The 18,499-nt window shown below is 40.0% G+C and overlaps 1 protein-coding gene across 1 annotated transcript in view; it reads left to right on the top strand.

Moving 5' to 3' along the window:
- LOC114666343 (butyrophilin subfamily 1 member A1-like) overlaps positions 1-18,499 on the top strand; it is a 116,756-nt gene that overhangs the window by 54,027 nt on the left and 44,230 nt on the right. The window contains exons 6-7 of the mRNA XM_028821160.2: positions 3,283-3,318; positions 3,785-3,811. Coding sequence (XP_028676993.1) covers positions 3,283-3,318; positions 3,785-3,811 — 63 coding nt within the window. The remainder of the gene's footprint in view (positions 1-3,282; positions 3,319-3,784; positions 3,812-18,499) is intronic.

Here is an 18,499-nt window from a genome sequence, read left to right as displayed (position 1 = left end):
GACTTAAAGTATAAATCCGAACAATATATTTAATCTCTTTTCACTGTTCCATTATTTCACCGAGTAATAATTTCTGCTTGTTTGCGTTAATACGATCTTTACTATTATTTTTTTGAGACTTTCGAATTTTACCACTTTCATTATCTCTAACCTGCTCTGCATGTGTATCGCGGCAATGTTTTTGAATTCTTTACAACGTTCTACTTTGTCATCTACTCTTTTGTCTCTTATTTCTGGCCCCGGGCGTGGTTAAATCTCTTAGCAGAAAGTCTCGTCTCACGGGAATTGAAAGTATCTCTCTGAAAAAGTCGTGTTTCGTCCCAGGCTAAAAAGTCTTGTCTCGTCCTAGGATCTTTTTTATATATTTTTACTTATTGCTAGTTTGTTGCCATTTGTTGCAAACGCTAAGAATTTCCAGACTATGCAGACCTTGATTAATCTAGCAATAAAACCTGCACACCAATCATGTTAAAACATCTGTGCTAAATTTACTAAACATTAATCTTATTAAAACTAAATGCCTATATACCTAAAATGACTGTTCAGTTCTTGACAGTAGGCTGCCAGCTACATACATGCTGAATTTCTCTCACTAGCTGTCACTAGTTGGCCACATGTACGTGACAATACCATGCATATATCTTTGATTTTTCTGCCTGGAGCTACTCCTGGGGGCAATAGAACCACCCATTCTGGGGTCAGAAAAGAAGAAGGGAGATCCTGTGGTTGTCTTGGCAGTGGCTCTACAAGTTCCTGCATCCCTGGATTTCCACTTTCCAACATAGAGCTAGATAATCTTCTGCACACTTTTCCATCATAGTGGGGAACAAAGTGACATACTATATTTAATATGTCTTCTTGCCACCACCCAATGACACAATAAATTATAAGAGACACTGCCTGTTGTGTTCAGTGCCCCATAAAAAAATCAATGACCCATGTGTCACTTGCTTTGGGTCTGCACACAAAATATTGGGGCATAGTTCCTCCTGTTGACAGTGACCTGCTTTCACTGGCACTGAAAGCACTGCCAGTATACAGCAAGGGCCACCTGAGCATCCTAAAACACTAGGGATACATTTTTTCAGTTTGCAGTACCCACCTGCTCTGTTTTATAATATATAAAGCTAAAGGTTTCTCTTCAGAGGGTTTTCAACAAAAGCCACATGCTAAAGAAAGATCTTTATGGCAGCCTGGAATGTGACTGCAGTCAGATTTAATTTTATGGACAGTTTTAGCAGATCATTGTACATGCATGCTTATATAGTGTAGCTGCTGGAATATAAGGTGTTATCAGGCATGGGTAAAACGTGTGTTGAAAGAATTCTCACAGTCTAAAAGTTTGTTTTAAAAATATTTAGTGAAAGTTAAAAGCAAATAATCCACACAAGAATAAAGGAGAAAATAGTTATACACGTAGAATAAAAGGCAACAAAAAAAAAGGAAAAATGTATCTTCTATAAACTTAGCTTTTCTTGAAAAACTTTAAGAACCTTTAAGTATAGAAATAACTAATTTCTTCTTCTGTACGCCTTAAGCATACGGTATGGTACTTAAATAAACAAGTTTTCTTTACGTGTTGCTTCACACATTCAAAGAGCCCGTAGGCCATCAAGCATTTGAAAACCGTATGCCTCTACACCTTACACATGGCAAGGCTGTCACTTAAACAAAGAAAATTTATAATAAATAAAAGAAACATTAATATAAATAAATGACATAAAATCTGACAATATGAATAAGAAACACAACTGTGAACCCCAACCAGGGGAGAAATGCCTATAATATCACTTTAAAGGGCCAGGCACCTTAGTGTGCCTAACTGCCCAGACTCCCCCACACTAGGTCACAGGGTTGCATCCATACCTTGTACATACTTTGTAGTGCCTCCTAGTGAGTTGGAGGAATTATCCCAGGTCTCAGTCCACAATAACAGCTCTGTGTTCCTGAAGATATCATTCCTCCTCTAAAAACATATTTTAATTTCTATATACCAATTGCATGGCATTTTTGTTGTGTTTTATGTTGTTTTCATTGTTTATTACTATGGTTTTAAATGTTACATTTGGCTTTTCATGTTCTGTTTGCCATATTAAACTAAATAAACTAAAACATTATTTAAAATTAAATAATGTTAGATTTGCAATATAAAGTACAAAGTACAAGAGTAATGCTGTATTTGTAAGTCTACTAATGAAGGTCAATGGTAAATAAAAAATGCAGAATTTAAAAATTTTGAAACAACCATCAAACCACAATAGTACAACATAATGGAGCAGCACAAGGTGTAAGTGTTGAAATGAAAGGTGAAACGTTATTTAGATGATGTAAAATCAAAGGGCAACAATAAATTCAGAGAAATTCAAAAATACTCCATAAATGGGTGATTAAACAGCAAGTATTTTCAGAAAAATGAATCAAATGATTGATATGTCAAGAAAAATCCCAATATTTAAGGGTTTGACTGATTTAACTGCTTGTATCAGCTGACTGTGGACCACCCAGCTAAAATCAATATTTATTTTGACCAAAGTGGTACCTGGTTTCCTCAGAATGAAACTGAGGTACATCACATGGCATCACGTCAAGTAGCCAAGTAAATTTTCATAAAGCAGACTTTACCTTTAAAACAATACCCAGTTAAATTCTAGCTGATTCATTGCACGTTTGCTCATAAAGAGAACTGTTTTTAGCCTGGCCGCTTCAAGGAATGGGACACTGTGTGCCATGAAGAGTCACTGCAAGCTTGCTTTGCGGAATGACCTACACCTTCCATCTGCCCTGCTCTTTGTAAAATAAAGTGTGAGATTGCAGGCATACAAAATGGGATCTTTCCTGTCTGAAGTCTTGTATGTTCCACAGAACCAGGTTTACTAACAATATGAATACATTAATTGAATTATAAAAAATTGGATATGAGAGAGAGTGAGGATTTCAGACTGGAATTTACCATTTAATTCTTCCTCAACAGTACAAGTTCTGTCTGAATGCTTTTTTTTTTGGTGTATCTTTAAAAAGATACTGTATTCATGTTGAATTAGTTGGTCATTATTAAATAATCTCAATCATTATTTTTATGGCCATCCAATTTTAGTAGAAGATGAAGCCTGTGGTATTAAGTGTATTAGTGTTCTAATAAAAGTGCTGAGCTACAATTAATTTTGCTCCCGCTGTTTAAGACTCAGGGTTGCTGCAGGAATCAGCAATGTTAACAAGTTTTCCTAGTTTAATTCTGTAGATTAGTTTATCTTGGAATTTTTACTTTTTATTTTCTTTTTGTAGCCATTCAGGAATCTGAAAAGAAGGTTGAAGAATCATGTAAGTTTTTTATACTGAATAAAAATCTTATGATTTATTGTGTAATCTTCCCACTAATTTAGATTCAGGAATTGGGTTCTCTTTTGATTGTTGATGTCTTTCTGCATGTGAGAAACCTTCATTATGTTTCTACACTAATTTCCACAGAAACATGCAAGTTCAGTTAATTGGTTACACTGTTTTATTCTGCTGGCCAGCATTCACTTAGTGTGTGTCAGGCACTACCATGTTCTTTGCGTCTCCATGTTAGATTGGCGTTCAGATGAAATCATTATTGTAGTGACTTCTTTTTGAAGAATATGTTTTATAAAATAATGTTTTCTGAACATGTCAACTGAACTGAAATATTGATGATTCTCATCCTGATTAAGTTATGGATTTGGACTATTGTGATTAATTGAAATATCTTTTAAGGATTCATTTAAACAATATTACAGTTGTAACATGTGTTTTTTTCTTTTTGCAGGCAAGGAGACAACATCAAAACTAGCAGGTAGTCCTCATTAATTCACATTTTTGTGATGTTTAACATGTTTTCTAGAAAACAGTCTTATGTCAGTCTGTAAACACAATGAACCAATTATTAATACATATTATTGATTCTTTAAGGAAAGAGTTAAGTTTAGAACAAAAATACAGTTTTAAATTAAGTGTAAAAGCTTTCCAGGAAAATTTAAAGTAGCACTACATAATTCACAGCCAATCTGTGCACTCCTGTTTCTGTAAGCTTGCAGTTGTGGCAGTATCCACCTGGCTATGCTAAAGATGATTTCATCCAGCATGCAATGCTTTTGAAATTTTGTGCATTAAAATCGGCAAAAAGCAAATTAGCTCAGTAGAGTACAAAAGTTAAAAAAGCCAAGTTCCAATGAATCACAGTGAGAAACTTAAAGAACGATATCATGTTTGTGAAGAAATAACTTTGAATTGAAAAATACTGAACTTATTCTTTAATCTCCAAATGGTAAACACTCAGACCAATAGTGTTCTTCCCAGGAGTGGCCAGCTTGTCAAAAGGTGCAATGTGATAAAATCCAGGAAGTCGCAAATGATCCTGAAGAGCATGCAAACTGTTACAGGCTTTTCTTCATTCAGTAAAGCACAAGTTCATGGCAACACAACCAGACTAAAACTGAGCAAAAACAAGAATAATCCATCGACAGCTGATGAGCCTTTGGTATATGTTCTCAGTTCTAGAAAGGAAAGCTGACTGACAGTTGAAAAATCCAATGAAATCCATAGATTCAGACACCAGCAGCGAAGGTTTCTTACACATGTACACAAATCAATGCTCATGTTTAAACTAACATGACAATTGCATGGTTTTAAATAATCTCTCTCTCTCTCTCTCTCTCTCTCTCTCTCTCTATATATATATATATATATATATATATATCTATATATATAAAAATGGAATGGGTGGGTCGTCGGGTGGGCCTTTTTTTCATTCCGTCGTTTTTTCGACGTTTTGAAAATGTAGAATGATTATTTGATTTTTTTGTTTTTATTTGATCGTGTCTATGTAGCCGCCGTCGTAATAAAGTATCGCTAAAATCGTCATTTATCGTAATTTATTTTTGACGTATAACGTCGCCGTCGTCGAGGTCAGTCATACCACTGCAAAAAATCTGCTTACGGTTGAAAGACACGCCCTACTCACTGGACAGTTAAAAACACCAATCAAACTAACGATGACATCAAGTATTACCCAATCAAAAGTAGGAAAGGAGGCATCTTCATAAAATGCGTGTGGGATGATTTGCATGAGACGCTGCTTTAAAAAAAAAATGATACAAAAAATACGGGATAAATCCCGTCCAGTATTGATTGAAAATGGGACGCGCAATTTCATTCTCAAACGCGGCACGATTCCGTATTTTAAAGGACGGGTGGCAACCCTACAGTGCCAGGTAACCACCCATACAATCAGATTGTGATTCAGACTAGGAATGCAATGAATGTAATTACCCCGATCTACATACAAGGCGAAAGTCTTGCAACATTCAAAGATCATGGTTTGGGATAATTACTACTTATTAAGTACAACATTGAACATAAAAGAGCTTATGAAGCCTTGAACCGAAAAAAGCAAGATCTCACAGATCGTAAAAAAAAAAAAGGAGGTAATGTCGTTTTACTCGCTGTACATTTTACTCAAACATTACCAGTTATTCCACGAGGGAGACCAGCAGATGAACTCAACGCGTGTTTAAAATCCATGCTTCTCCCACGGTCGGTTATATGTCGCGTGTTCTCGGGTAGGTACACCAAAAAATGTATACATTTAAGCATGTAATGGGCAAAGAAAAAATGAGGTATACCCGAAGGCACTGCAGTAGTACTCAATGTAACTTTACTTCTTAAATGTTAATGTTTTACTGTTTAATAATTTATACGCTTCTTATATATTGTTCAAATTCTTTTATCAAAATACCACTGACAGCGCAATGCACGATAACATGGAGTGAATACACCATACGCATCCGCCCACGGCCACCCTGGTGTGCGCAGATAGGAGTTGATTCTAAAATAAAATAAACATAAAAAGAGTAATACATTCATCACCCATAAAGCTGATAGCAGACGTGACGTATTATATGTGTACCACATTTCAAGTCAATACGTGAAACGGTTTGCAAGCTACATGTGATTTCAAATCCTGGACAGACCAACGAAAAGCCACGGTAGCAAATTATAGAAGAACATTTTACTGTTTAATAATTTATATTTATATGAAATGTGCTTCTTATATATTACTTCATATTCTCATATGATAATGATGTTAATGTTGTTTATATTGATTTCTATGTTATTGTAAGTGCATCTATGTGTGTATATGTATGTATGTATGTGTGTATGTATATATATATATATATATATATATATATATATATATATATATATAAAAATATATGTGTATATGTATATATAACGAGCTGTATATACCCGGCGTTGCCCGGGGCAGAAGTAACCTAATCGGTCAAACAGTTACATATATACCAAAGTAAACCTAATCGGTTAAACAGCTTCATATATACAGAAGCAAACCTAATTGGTCAAACAGTTACATAAATACAAAAGCAAACCTAATCGATGAAACAGCTTCATATATACAGAAGCAAACCTAATTGGTCAAACAGTTATGCATGTGCAGAATAATTTTACAAAGATTATGCGTGTTAACAATCATTAAAAAGAAAAGATTCAGGAACTCTTCTTCTATATGTGATGAAGCTGGATGAAGCTGACTTGACGAAGACGTAGGTGGCATAGATTGATTTTTCTAAAACAGAAGAAAAAAATGAGTATCTATTATTATTTTAAATTACAATGAAAATGAGAACCTTGATTAGAGATAGATTATCTGTATTAAAATATGTGCATGAATAAACTTTTGGTAACTCTCTAGCAAAAGTTTATTCATACAAATTGGCATGGGATGGCTTTGTGAAAAAGTAAAAATTACATAAAAATAAATTGAGAATGCGTACTTCGATTTGACTGAGATTATCTATAATGATGAAAAAAAAGTTTAGTATGTTTTTTTTTCCATACGGGAAGGATGTAAAACCTTAGCACCCTTCAGCCCGTACTGAAGGGTACTGTCAGATTGTTACTGACTAAAAAACACCCTTTTTATTCCACAGCTACCCCAAAAACCAGTATTAGGCATTACTTTGGGGTGGCAGTAGTTTAGTTATGAAACAGCTGGGTCCTGAAAAAAATCTGTCTTATTAGTGGCTTCATCACATATAGAAGAACAGTTCCTCAATCTTTTCTTTTTAATGATTGTTAACACGCATAATGTTTGTAAAATCATTCTGCACATTCATAACTGTTTGACCAATTAGGTTCGCTTCTGTATATATGAAGCTGTTTAACCGATTAGGTTTACTTTGGTATATATGTAAGTGTTTGACCGATTAGGTTACTTCTGCCCCGGGCAACGCCGGGTATATACAGCTCGTATATATATATATATATACAGTGCATCCAAAAAGTATTTACAGCGTATCACGTTTTCCACATTTTCTTATGTTATAGCCTTAGTCCAAAATGGATTAAATTCATTTTTTTCCTCAGAATTCTACACACAACACCCCATAATGACAACGTGAAAAAAGTTTAATTGAGATTTTTGCAAATTTATTAAAAATAAAAAAATTGAGAAAGCACATGTACATAAGTATTCACAGCCTTTGCCATGAAGCTCAAAATTGAGCTCAGGTGCATCATGTTTCCCCGATCATCCTTGAGATGTTTCTACAGCTTAATTGGAGTCCACCTGTGGTATATTCAGTTGATTGGACATGATTTGGAAAGGCACACACCTGTCTATATAAGGTCCCACAGTTGACAGTTAATGTCAGAGCACAAACCAAGCATGAAATCAAAGGAATTGTCTGTAGACCTCCGAGACAGGATTGTCTCGAGGCACAAATCTGGGGAAGGTTACAGAAAAATTTCTGCTGTTTTGAAGGTCCCAATGAGCACAGTGGCCTCCATCGTCCATAAGTGGAAGAAGTTCGAAACCACCAGGACTCTTCCTAGAGCTGGCCGGCCATCTAAACTGAGCGATCGGGGGAGAAGAGCCTTAGACAAGGAGGTGACCAAGAACCCAATGGTCACTCTGTCAGAGCTCCAGAGGTCCTCTATGGAGAGAGGAGAACCTTCCAGAAGGATAACCATCTCTGCAGCAATCCACCAATCAGACCTGTATGGTAGAGTGGCCAGACGGAAGCCACTCCTTAGTAAAAGGCACATGGCAGCCCGCCTGGAGTTTGCCAAAAGGCACCTGAAGGACTCTCAGACCATGAGAAAGAAATTTCTCTGGTCTGATGAGACAAAGATTGAACTCTTTGGTGTGAATGCCAGGCATCACATTTGGAGGAAACCAGGCACCGCTCATCACCAGGCCAATACCATCCCTACAGTGAAGCATGGTGGTGGCAGCATCATGCTGTGGGGATGTTTTTCAGCGGCAGGGTCTGGGAGACTAGTCAGGATAAAGGGAAAGATGACTGCAGCAATGTACAGAGACATCCTGGATGAAAACCTGCTCCAGAGCGCTCTTGACCTCAGACTGGCTCGATGGTTCATCTTTCAGCAGGACAACGACCCTAAGCACACAGCCAAAATATCAAAGGAGTGGCTTCAGGACAACTCTGTGAATGTCCTTGAGTGGCCCAGCCAGAGCCCAGACTTGAATCCGATTGAACATCTCTGGAGAGATCTTAAAATGGCTGCGCACCGATGCTTCCCATCCAACCTGATGGAGCTTGAGAGGTGCTGCAAAGAGGAATGGGCGAAACTGGCCAAGGATAGGTGTGCCAAGCTTGTGGCATCATATTCAAAAAGAGTTGAGGCTATAATTGCTGCCAAAGGTGCATCGACAAAGTATTGAGCAAAGGCTGTGAATACTTATGTACAAGTGATTTCTCAGTTTTTTTATTTTTAATACATTTGCAAAAACCTCAAGTAAACTTTTTTCATGTTGTCATTATGGGGTGTTGTGTGTAGAATTCTGAGGAAAAAAATGAATTTAATCCATTTTGGAATAAGGCTGTAACATAACAAAATGTGGAAAAAGTGATGCGCTGTGAATACTTTCCAGATGCACTTTAATTACATGGATAAGAGGGTGAACAGGTGTGCCTAAAAATTTGCTCAGTGAGTATATATTTAATCTTTTCTTTTTGTTTTAACAAGCTATCCATCCATCCAGTATCCAACCCACTATATCCTAACTACAGGGTCACGGGGGTCTGCTGCAGCCAATCCCAGCAAACACAGGGTGCAAGGCAGTAAACAAACCCCGGGCAGGGAGCCAGCCCACACACACACACACACCAAGCACAATTTAGAATCACCAATACACCTAACCTGCATGTCTTTAGACTGTGGGAGGAAACCGGAGTGCCCGGATGAAACCCATGCAGACACGGAGAGAACATGCAAACACCATGCAGGGAAGACCCAGCAAGCGAACCCACGTCTCCTAACTGCGAGGCAGCAGCACTACCACTGCGCCACCATACTGCCCCTTTAGCAACAGCTAAAACAAATAAGCAAACTTGCGGCAAGAATTAGTTCTTACTCTGTATAATATGTACATGAAAAACACTTTATGTTTTTACATGTCACCTTTTTTAGCATGCATTACCCTAAAAGCGGGATTTTTTTTTACTGATTCCTTATGTGTTAGTTAATTTAGGACAGATCGTGAAATTTTTAAGTTCAAATTTTCAGTATGGTCATTGTCCTGAGGAGTTTGGTATTACCATCTTCTTGTTTAAAAGTGTTGTTTTTGAAAAGGTATAGATCAGTTATAAGATGAAGCATTGTTATTCACCTACAGTATAGAGTTCTAAGACACCTTCAGAGAGCAAACAGCTGGAGTATATACTGTACAATGAAATTCTAGCAAAACCTTTAGTTGCCTCAGTCAATTGTGGGCACATACCCCACATTGAAATATAATAATAGTTATACAGTAGTTCCTACCTTACAGGAGTTGTTAGCCCATTTCTACACATTTAAAATAAACAAGAAAATACTACTTATATATACAACTAGAAAAATACCCGCACTTCACAGCGGAGAAGTAGTGTGTAGAAGTTATGAAAAAGAAAAGTAAACATTGGATGCGAGGAATAAATATAGTCTCCCCTGAGTTAGTTCCAGTGAAGACAGTTGCCTCAATGAGGTTCTTGTGCAGAGATTTGATCTGAAGCTTGGTGCCATTACAAAGTTTTGGTGGTTGTAAGTTTCGTAGTAACATAATTGGTGCGCCAACCTTCAAAAGTAGAGTGTGCGGAGGCATGCCCGGAGTGTGAAGAAACTAACTGAAAAGGCAGGAGTCACCAGCAGGAAGACGTGAAGCAAGGCGAACAATAACAGGCTTGAAGCGGTGGACTAAAGAAGAAGGGAGCAGTGAGCACAATGAACAGCTGAGAAAAGTAAGGAAGTGTGTGAGGAGGCACATGAGCACGGGATGTCGCTAATGTATATAGGTAGGAAGCCAACCACATGGTAGGTTGCACGGACAACGGCTGTGCAGAAAAAGGAAGGGGGACCAGGGGTGGTCCTTGTGCGTCTCTGCCATGAAATAAATCCTCTGTTAACGGAAATAAGGAATGAAACCGCCAAAAGGAGAGATCAGTTCCGAAAGTTCCTTACAGCATAATGGTGGGAACCGCCAAAAAGAAGACATTATTTTTGAAAGTTTGTTATGGGGCACAGTGCAAAATGAAACATATTTAACATTTGTAAGTAAAGTGTAAAGGATGAGCATGGAAATTTGGGCTTCCTATGTATATTATAAGTCGCAGAAATTGTGAGGATGGGTTTCCCCTATCTATATATACAGTTTAGAGGGTACACCCATTTCCCCCCTTTGGGTGTTGCAATAGGACATGAAACATGCCTAACGTTTGTAAGTACACTGCAAAAAATGAGCACGTGAAATTTCAGCTTCCCACCTATATGGAAAGTGGGAGAATTAGTGATGAGTCAGTGAGGGCTCTGAGTGTTAAAGAGGTTATGAAAAAGAAAAGGAAACATTTTAAAAATAACATAACATGATTGTCAATGTAATTGTGTTGTCATTGTTATGAGTTTTGCTGTCATATATATATACAGTACATACACAGACACATATAAACATATATATACATATATATATATATATATATATATATATATATATATATATATATACACACACACAGACACATATATATATACATATATATATTTACATATCTACACATATATATATACATATCTACATATATATATATATATATATATATATATATATATACTGTATATATATATATATATATATATATATATATAGACATACATATATACATACATACATTCACATATATACATATATTTCAAAATCCCCGCGCTTTGCAGCGGCGAAGTACTGCTTTTTATTAAGAAGAAAAGAAAACCTTTTTAAACTGAGGGAAAATATACCAATAACAATTTCTTAAGGATCTGTTTTTTTGTTAAGCTGTCTTTATACAGCTTCTCTGCTGTTTTATAAACGAACGCCATATAAGTCCGTCCTTTCTGCTTGCTTCGCGGTTCTGTAGTGGTTTATTGTTCGTCTATTACGATTGTTTTTATAAACGAATGCCATATAAGGCCATCCTTTTTCCTTGCTTTGCCAAGGAAGCAGCCTTTTTATTTAATGCACGGGTTCTCCGTTGTTTCATTGTTCGTTTATTACGATTGTTATAGTTGTCTTTGTATACCACGTTGTCAGTTGAGCACTCCGGTTGGAATATGACCAAGCCGTGGAAGCTTACTGTTGAGAATGCAACGTATAGTTGTACAGGAGAAAAATGGCAATCTTTTGTAGGTCTATGAACTTAATTTATGCCTGTATGCGTCAGTCGCTTCATATTCTTTTCGTACCTTATCAATTGTGTAATGTGTTTTTTGAAGAGGTTTGATTCATCGAAGTGATCACTCGTGCTGTGTTCAGTCAGTCACTCGCTCGCTTCTTATTGTTTTGCTGCCTTCTCAATTGTGTAATGAATGTTTTCTTCAGAGCTCTTTGTGGCTGTTTCTTGTTTTTAGTTCACGTGATTACGTAGGAGGCGTGATGGCGCGATACGCGACTCCGCCTCCCACGGCCATCGAGCTGCACTCCATTACAGTATATGGACAAAAAAGAGGTTCCAGTTATGACCATTACGTGTACAATTTCGAAATGAAACCTGCCTAACTTTTGTAAGTAAGCTGTAAGGAATGAGCCTGCCAAATTTCAGCCTTCCACCTACACGGGAAGTTGGAGAATTAGTGATGAGTGGGTGAGTGAGTGAGTGAGTCAGTGAGGGCTTTGCCTTTTATTAGTATAGACTAGCAAAATACGCGCGCTTCACAGCGGCGAAATACTGCTTTAAAATTTTAAATAATAAACTGAGGGAAATTATACCAATAATTATTTATTACTCTTGAGCATGCAACGTATAAATGGCCATGTGAAAAGCAAATCAAGAACAGCAAGACCGCGCCAGCTGCGGAGCTCAGCTTGGAGCGAAATGAAGTGAAAGAAATGAGGTGAATGGGAGGGGAGATGATGACGTGACTCCAACACCCGCCTTAACTCTCCATCCCTCCACAAACACACAAACACAGTCTCTCGGATCTCAGCTCTCCTTTATATATATATAGATAAATAGCAAAATACCCGCGCTTCGCAGCGGAGAAGTAGTGTGTTAAAGAGGTTATGAAAAAGAAAAGGAAACATTTTAAAAATAACGTAACATGATTGTCAATGTAATTGTGTTGTCATTGTTATGAGTGTTGCTGTCTTTTATATATATAATATACACACACACACATATAAACATATATATACATATACATATATACATATATATATACATATCTACATATATATATACATATACACATCCACATATATATACATATATATATATATATATTGTAGCAGTTAAGGCTTTTGTCCACCTCTTGAACCCTCAGGTACCACTCTAGACACCAGGTAAAAGTATAACTAATATTTATTTTACTGTTATACAGTGCACCAAGCACCTTCCACTCCACACTCATATAATCAATAAACTCTCTATAATCACCAATCCTCCTCGCCCAGACACGTTGCCACCCTACCTCCCAGCTCAGCTCCAATGTCTGGGCTCACCCAGAGTCCTTTTATAGCCCCTGACCCGGAAGTGGCTCCAAGCCAAACCCACAAGTCCGTTTTCCTTCCGGGTCAGGGCAAATAGTCCTTTTCTTCATCCCGGGAGCACGTCGTTCCTCCCGGACACGTGATGCTGACGCACTCCCGGGTTATAGGGCACACAAGAGCCCACTAGCCCCCCTACAGCGACTCCTGGCGGCCCCCAAGGTATCCAGCAGGGCTGTGTAACGACACTACAAAGTCCATGAGGCCCTGCTGGAACTCGGGGCACGAATATGCTGTCCGGAGGGCTCCTCCTAGCGGCCTGGGGGTGACGACCGGAGTCCATAGCCGGTCGTCTGTCACAGTCCCTCCCCCTTAGCGACGAGCAGTGGGGCGGAGCGTCGATTCCCGCGAGGGACGTCCTCCTCCAGGAGGACGCGGGATCCGGGCCGTGGTTCCGTTGTCTAGACCCCCCGGCGAACCTTGGGGGGACGGTGTATCTGCTGTTCCACCGCTCCCCTGTCCTCCGGGGACAACTACGCCATACGTGGCCCGGTTGCCGGCAGTTGTAGCACCGCCGACGTCCTCCTGGTGGTCTCTCTTCCCGAGACCTGAAGCACCTCGGGAATTCTGTCAGCTCCACCCTGTCCTCCGCCAAGGAGGGTTTAACAGCCGCTTTGCTGCTCTTTGCCCTTTCCTTTTCTCTGTTAGGAGACCCGCATTTCTGTGTGGGGATCTCCTGCTTTCTCTGGGGCTTGTGCACAACGTGAGGCTCTCTATGGAAAAGAGAGAGCCTCTTTGCTGTTTGCACGCCCGTTGTCCTATATAAACTCGGAGGCGGCGTCATTAGTACCGCATCGCTCCGGGTAACAGCACTATTCAGCTGTCCCGGGACGATCGGTACTTCCCCCGCCCCTTCAGTAACCAACGGCAACCCCCTTATCACGCGGGTCGGGCTCTTACGGTCCGCGTTATCCCGGAGCGGCGTCTGATATCGCTGCCCCGGTTCCATCGGATCGCTGCCCAACCACTCCGTCATGGTGCCACATTCCCTTGTCGGGTTCACAGTGCTTTGGCAACCTCTACTTATTAAACGTGGTGCCGATTCACACTGCGTCCCCTTATGATATACGGTACAGAGAGCACCTACCTGCACCGCCGCATTAATCGAGGCCGGGGCTTCACGGCCTAACCGCCGAAGGTACGTCATCAGTCCCTTCAACGGCGCTTCGGCTGCAGCTCCCAGCTCCTCCACACGCTCCTTCACCTCCTGTAGTCCCTGGAAGAAAGCGTAAAGGGGCGCGAGACATTTCTCGAGCTCCTGCAAGTTTGTAAAGTTATTTGTCTCGGCCGGCAGTAAGGCCACTTCCTTGTTTTTGTCACCTGCCGACCGGGAACCAATGAGCACGTCCTTTCCTGGCACGTGCTCTGCTGATGAGCGCAAGGGCTCCTGGGACATGGAGTCTTCTGAGGGACGGGTGGCTACAACAAGCCGACTGGGATCTGCCTCTTTCACTTTAGCGGCAGATCCTTCAGTCACATTCCGTCCCTCTTTCTCTTTATTTAATAATGGCGCTGCTTCGCTCGCCGCCCCCTTCCCCTTCAGGGAGCGCAGACGCGTTGGGGAATTACTGACTTCACCGACGGCTCCCAACTGACCTACTTCCTGGTTGTCGTCGCGCGAGGTCACGTGGATAGATCCCACGAATGGGTTGACCGCTTCCAGCCTACTTCCAGCCCGACTTGCCTTCTGGGTATCGCGGCCATCTTGCCACGGTACGAGGCAGGCTTCCGATTCACCGGTTACTTTCCGGAGGCAGGCCTCTGCAAAATAGGAATGATACATCCCCTGCCCTTCGGGCGTGGCCCCGGCACATACCTCCAGATTTGTCCGTGGTGTCCCTAGTCCAATTAGGGCTTTCGGCGCGGCCGATTGCTGACAGCATTCTTGCTGTTGTGCCCTTCGGGCTTGTTCAGCCTTTATCGGCTCCCGGTCCACCTCACACCCAGTCAGGTAAGCCCAGGTCAGCTCGGCGTCGGTCGCGGTCTTCATCCAGTCGGTGTTTACCTTCTTTTTTCCAGATTTTTTCCCCATTGCGGCTGGCTGTGTCGCACAGCTGCCGATTGCAGCGCTCTTCGTCGCGGGTGGAGTTTTCACCTCCGCGGTTACTAGAGGGACCTTCCTGGGGTTCTCTGCCACCACAAAATTTATTTTAATTGCAGATCCTCTGCCAACAGACGGCCAGAGTATCCTGTCGGCTGCGCCAGTGTAGCAGTTAAGGCTTTTGTCCACCTCTTGAACCCTCAGGTACTACTCTAGACACCAGGTAAAAGTATAACTAATATTTATTTTACTGTTATACAGTGCACCAAGCACCCTCCACTCCACACTCATATAATCAATAAACTCTCTATAATCACCAATCCTCCTCGCCCAGACACGTTGCCACCCTACCTCCCAGCTCAGCTCCAATGTCTGGGCTCACCCAGAGTCCTTTTATAGCCCCTGACCCGGAAGTGGCTCCAAGCCAAACCCACAAGTCCGTTTTCCTTCCGGGTCAGGGCAAATAGTCCTTTTCTTCATCCTGGGAGCACGTCGTTCCTTCCGGACACGTGATGCTGACACACTCCCAGGTTATAGGGCACACAAGAGCCCACTAGCCCCCCTACAGCGACTCCTGGCGGTCCCCAAGGTATCCAGCAGGGCTGTGTAACGACAGTACAAAGTCCATGAGGCCCTGCTGGAACTCGGGGCACGAATATGCTGTCCGGAGGGCTCCTCCTAGCGGCCTGGGGGTGACGACCGGAGTCCATAGCCGGTCGTCTGTCACAATATATACACATATCAACATATATACACACACATATATATATATACACACACATATATATATACACATACAGATATATATATATATATCTATAATAATAAAAGGCAAAGCCCTCACTGACTGACTGACTCACTCATCACTAATTCTCCAACTTCCCGTGTAGGTGGAAGGCTGAAATTTGGCAGGCTCATTCCTTACAGCTTACTTACAAAAGTTAGGCAGGTTTCATTTTGAAATTCAAAGCGTAATGGTCATAACTGGAACATATTTTTTGTCCATACACTGTAATGGAGGAGGCGGAGTCACGTATCGCGTCATCACGCCTCCTACGTAATCACGTGAACTAAAAACAAGGAAGACATTTACAACACGAGTCACACGCGGGAACGAAGGTAAATGACGTTAATTTTTCACTGTCTTTGATAACTGTGTAAGCATACATATTAACACATGTGCAATTAAACGTGTGCATTTACGGGGTGATTTCTCAGGCTTAAAAGCTCACCTTTTATCAAACGCGGGAAGAAAGGTAACTGACGTTGTTCACTGTCTTTTAATACTGTGTAACCATACATATTAACACATGTCCAATTAAACGTGTGCATTTACGGGGTGATTTCTCAGGCTTAAAAGCTCGCCTTTTACTAAAAAGGTAAATGCAAAACTATTTTCAATCAGTTTATTGAAACGCTCCCGTTAAGGATTGCAATAACATATTCACGAGATAAAAGAACGAAGTAGGGGGAAATGGAGGAACAGCCGCAAACAGCGAAGAGCAAAAAATTAATTAAACAATTGAGAACGGAGCGAGTTAAGCATACAAGCATGTTCATAAGGGAAACAAAGCACGGTGTAAAACGTAAGTTTCAATTAAGTTTATAGAAACGCTCCCGCTGCGGATTGCAATAACATATTCGCGAGATAAAAGTTTAATGAGAAGACACGAGGTATAAACGAAGCACACGCCGTGGCGCAACGTTAGGGGCAACAGTTTCAACCATTCTATGATCTGCTTCTCGCAACGGAAAGACGGCATATGGCGGATGTTAGCCGACTTGCTGACCGCAACGTTAGGGGCTTCAACTATGGTGCTGACGCCACATCTCAGTGCCAACACTTTGCAGACTGTACTTAAAAGACACGCCCTCCTCACTGGACAGTTAAAAACACCAATCAAACTAACGATGACATCAAGTATTACCCAATCCAAAGTAGGAAAGGAGGCATCTTCATAAAATGCGTGTGGGATGATTTGCATGAGACGCTGCTTTAAAAAAAAAATTATAAAAAAAATACGGGATAAATCCCGTCCAGTATTGATTGAAAACGGGACGCGCAATTTCATTCTCAAACGCGGCACGATTCCGTATTTTAAAGGACGGGTGGCAACCCTACAGTGCCAGGTAACCACCCATACAATCAGATTGTGATTCAGAGTAGGAATGCAATGAATGTAATTACCCCGATCTACATACAAGGCGAAAGTCTTGCAACATTCAAAGATGATGGTTTGGGATAAGTACACCATACAACATAAAAGAGCTTATGAAGCCTTGAACCGAAAAAAGCAAGATCTCAGAGATCGTAAAAAAAAAAAGGAGGTAATGTCGTTTTACTCGCTGTACATTGTAGTCAAACATTACCAGTTATTCCACGAGGGACACCAGCAGATGAACTCAACGCAGTGTTTAAAATCCATGCTTCTCCCACGGTCGGTTATATGTCGCGTGTTCTCGGGTAGGTACACCAAAAAATGTATACATTTAAGCATGTAATGGGCAAAGAAAAAATGAGGTATGCCCGAAGGCACTGCAGTAGTACTCAATGTAACTTTACTTCTTAAATGTTAATGTTTTACTGTTTAATAATTTATACGCTTCTTATATATTGTTCAAATTCTTTTATCAAAATACCACTGACAGCGCAATGCACGATAACATGGAGTGAATACACCATACGCATCTGCCCACGGCCGCCCTGGTGTGCGCAGATAGGAGTTGATTCTAAAATAAAATAAACATAAAAAGAGTGATACAATCATCACCCATAAAGCGGATAGCAGACGTGACTTATTATATGTGTACCAGATTTCAAGTCAATAGGTGAAACGGTTTGCAAGCTACAGGTGATTTAAAATCCTGGACAGACCAACGAAAAGCCACGGTAGTAAATTATAGAAGAAGATTTTACTGTTTAATAATTTATATTTATATGAAATGTGCTTCTTATATATTACTTCATATTCTCATATGATAATGATGTTAATGTTGTTTATATTGATTTCTATGTTATTGTAAGTGCATCTATGTGTGTATATGTATGTATGTATGTGTGTGTGTGTATATATATATATATATATATATATATATATATAAAATATATATATAAAAAATATATGTGTATATGTATATATAATATATCTGTATATGTGTGTATATGTGTGTGTATATGTATATATATATGACAGCAACACTCATAACAATGACAACACAATTACATTGACAATCATGTTATGTTATTTTTAAAATGTTTCCTTTACTTTTTCATAACCTCTTTAACACACTACTTCTCCGCTGCAAAGCGCGGGTATTTTGCTATATAATATATATCTGTATGTGTATATATATATATATATATCTGTATGTGTATATATATATATATATATATATATCTATCTGTA

This window comes from Erpetoichthys calabaricus, chromosome 16 (genome assembly GCF_900747795.2).
Source record: "Erpetoichthys calabaricus chromosome 16, fErpCal1.3, whole genome shotgun sequence".
In the NCBI taxonomy this organism is placed as follows: domain Eukaryota; kingdom Metazoa; phylum Chordata; class Cladistia; order Polypteriformes; family Polypteridae; genus Erpetoichthys; species Erpetoichthys calabaricus.
Note: the sequence above shows the minus strand (reverse complement) of the source record. Positions and strands in the feature narration are given on the sequence as shown.